General features: G+C 59.1%; 1 protein-coding gene across 1 annotated transcript; it reads right to left on the bottom strand.

Moving 5' to 3' along the window:
• Window positions 1–345: 345 nt before the first annotated feature.
• On the bottom strand, window positions 346–2,509 carry LOC127315176 (uncharacterized). Its single transcript, XM_051345690.1, has 4 exons — window positions 2,396–2,509; window positions 1,777–2,227; window positions 1,401–1,733; window positions 346–1,346 (listed from the first exon to the last, which is right to left on the bottom strand). Exons 1-4 carry the CDS (start codon window positions 2,507–2,509, stop codon window positions 346–348), a joined length of 1,899 nt encoding a protein of 632 aa, XP_051201650.1.
• Between the last annotated feature and the right edge of the window lie 247 nt (window positions 2,510–2,756).

Raw genomic sequence — 2,756 nt, 5'->3', positions numbered from 1 at the left:
GTAGCACTGTACGGTTGCTGGACCCTGAGGGCTGGTCGGGCGAGCGACCCTGCTGGAGGATCCAGTCGCCATTTTCGCTTGACGGCGTAAGGGACGCGGGGCTGGCCGGACCTGGTCTTGCGACCGGTTTGCCTGTCGTGCCCTTGTTAGCCGAGCTACTTGGTTGAACTTGGATTGCTCTGCCAGCAGCAGCAACCGAAGGTCTCCCAGTCCCCGAGTCGCGCGGTTTGGCGACTGGGCTCATGGTGGTGAGATGGGAGATATGTTCGTGTGGCGAGTGATGGCGAGACGGTCGGCGAATGCGATTGAGGCAACATGCAATTTTTATTGATATTCAGGTGTTGCTTACATGCCTTCTCTAGGTGTAGAACTGACGGAGGAGGTTGATGTTCCAGGGGCGCTCGACTTCCCTGGTGAGTGGCTCACATTTGTCATCTTTGCGAACGTCGGTGAGGTAGTAGGCGTCATTGCCGAGTGCGCGGCTGACGGCGAACGGTCCTTCCCAAGGGGGGGAAGCTTGTGCATGCCTTTCTCGTCCTGGATTAACCGAAGGACGAGGTCGCCTTCTTGGAAGGATCGACCGTGGACGCGGCGACTGTGGTAGCGGCGAAGGCCTTGCTGGTAAATGGCCGTTCTGGAGAGTGCGAGGTCTCGTGCCTCGTCGAGGAGGTCGACATCGTCTTGCCGAGCGCGTTCGTTTGCTTCTTCAGCGTAGTTGGCGCCCCGTGGTGAATCGTAGGCGATGTCGGTGGGCATGAAAGCTTCGGCGCCGTACACCAGGAAGAAGGGCGTGAAGCGAGTTGACCTGTTCGGTGTTGTGCGAATGCCCCAGAGTACGGATGGGAGTTCTTCTGCCCAGCATCCGGCCGCACGCTCCAGGGGTACCTCCAGTCGCGGTTTGATTCCGTGGAGGATATTCTGGTTCGCCCTTTCCGCTTGCCCATTCGACTCGGGGTGTGCGACTGACGCGAGGTCGAGTCGGATGCATTTGTCTTCGCAGAAGTCGGCCATTTCCCCTTTGGCGTAGTTAGTGCCGTTGTCCGTGATGATGCTATTAGGGTAGCCGTAGCGGTAGATCAACTCCCGTAGGAACTTGGTGGCTGTTTTGCCGTCGCACTTCTTGATGGGTTTTGCCTCCACCCATTTAGTGAATTTGTCCACAGCGACTAGGAGGTGAGTGTACCCGCCGGGGGCTGTCTTGAATTTCTCCACCATGTCCATGCCCCAGACGGCGAATGGCCAAGTGAGGGGTATGGTTTTTAGCGCCGAGCCCGACATGTGCGATTGACTCGCGTACTTCTGGCATCCAGCACACACGCGGACGAGGTCGACTGCATCTTCGTGGGCTGTTGGCCAATAAAAGCCGTGCCGGAAGGCTTTGGCGACGATCGAGCGTGCACCTGCATGGTGGCCGCAGTCGCCTGCGTGGATGTCGCGCAGAATCTTGCGGCCTTCGTCGGTGGTGACGCACCGCTGTAATACTCCGGAGATGATGCGCTTGTAGAGCTCAATGTTGATGATGGTGAAGGACTTGCAACGGCGCACGAGCGCGCGTGCCTCCGTTTCGTCCATCGGCAGTACCTGGCGCTCGAGGTAGCCTAAGTACGTTTCTGTCCAGTCCCCAGTGTCGGAGGCGAGTGCGACTAGGGCGGAGTCGGGTGCGGGTGGTTCGGCGATGTCGATCTCCCGTGGCACGCGCACCGATGAGTGACTGAGGATGTCGAGGAAGACGCCTGGAGGGGGTGGGAGTCGCTTGGACCCGAGCATGGCCAGTGCGTTTGCTTTGTTCGTTCTTGCGCATGTCGACCCACTCGACGACGTGGCCGGCGAAGCTGGCGCCGACCTGGTCGACCGCTCGCTTGTAGGCGATCATGTTGGCGTCGGTGGCGTCGCAGGTGCCGGACGTCTGGCTGGCGACGAGGTCGGAGTCGCCGAGGCAACGCAGTCGTGTTGCGCCCATCTCCTTTGCGATGCGCATGCCGTGGAGGAGTGCCTCGTACTCGTCCATGTTGTTGGTGCAGGGCTCGAATCGGAGTTGCAGGATGTATCTCACGATGTCGCCTTTAGGCGAAGTGAGGACGACCCCTTCTCCTGCTCCCTCGAGGTTCTTGGAGCCGTCGAAGTGTAGTGTCCAATGCTTGAGGTCCGCCGGGGAGCTCGGCTGCTGGGCCTCTTCCCAATCGGCGAGGAAGTCGGCGAGCGCTTGGGATTTGATAGCATGGCGTGACTCGTACGTGATGTTGTGAACGCCGAGTTCGCCTGCCCAATTGGCGATCCGGCCGGTTACATCGCGGTTGCGGATGATGTCGGCGAGTGGCGTTGAGGCAACCACCTTGATGGGATGCTCGTGGAAGTAAGGGGCCAGTCGCCGCTGGGCCCTAAGTACTGCGTATACCAGCTTTTGGTAGTGCGGGTACCGCTGCTTTGACTCGATTAAGGCCTCGCTGATGTAGTAGACTGGGCTTTGTATTAGCTGGTCTTTTCCTTCCTCCTGGCGCTCGACGACCATGACCGCACTTATCGCGCGATTGGACGCGGCAACATACAACAGCATGGTTTCTTGTGGGAGCGGGGCCGCGAGGACAAGAGCGTTTCTCACGGCGTGTTGGAGCTCTTCCAGGGCCTTCTGCGCTTCGTTCGTCCACTCGAACGATTCCGATTTCTCCAGGAGACGATAGAGTGGCGTGGTCTTGTCACCGAGTCGGGGGATGAAGCGACTGATACGTCCCAAACGTATCTATAATTTCTTATGTTCC

This window comes from Lolium perenne, chromosome 7 (assembly GCF_019359855.2).
Source record: "Lolium perenne isolate Kyuss_39 chromosome 7, Kyuss_2.0, whole genome shotgun sequence".
In the NCBI taxonomy this organism is placed as follows: Eukaryota; Viridiplantae; Streptophyta; class Magnoliopsida; order Poales; family Poaceae; genus Lolium; species Lolium perenne.
Note: the sequence above shows the minus strand (reverse complement) of the source record. Positions and strands in the feature narration are given on the sequence as shown.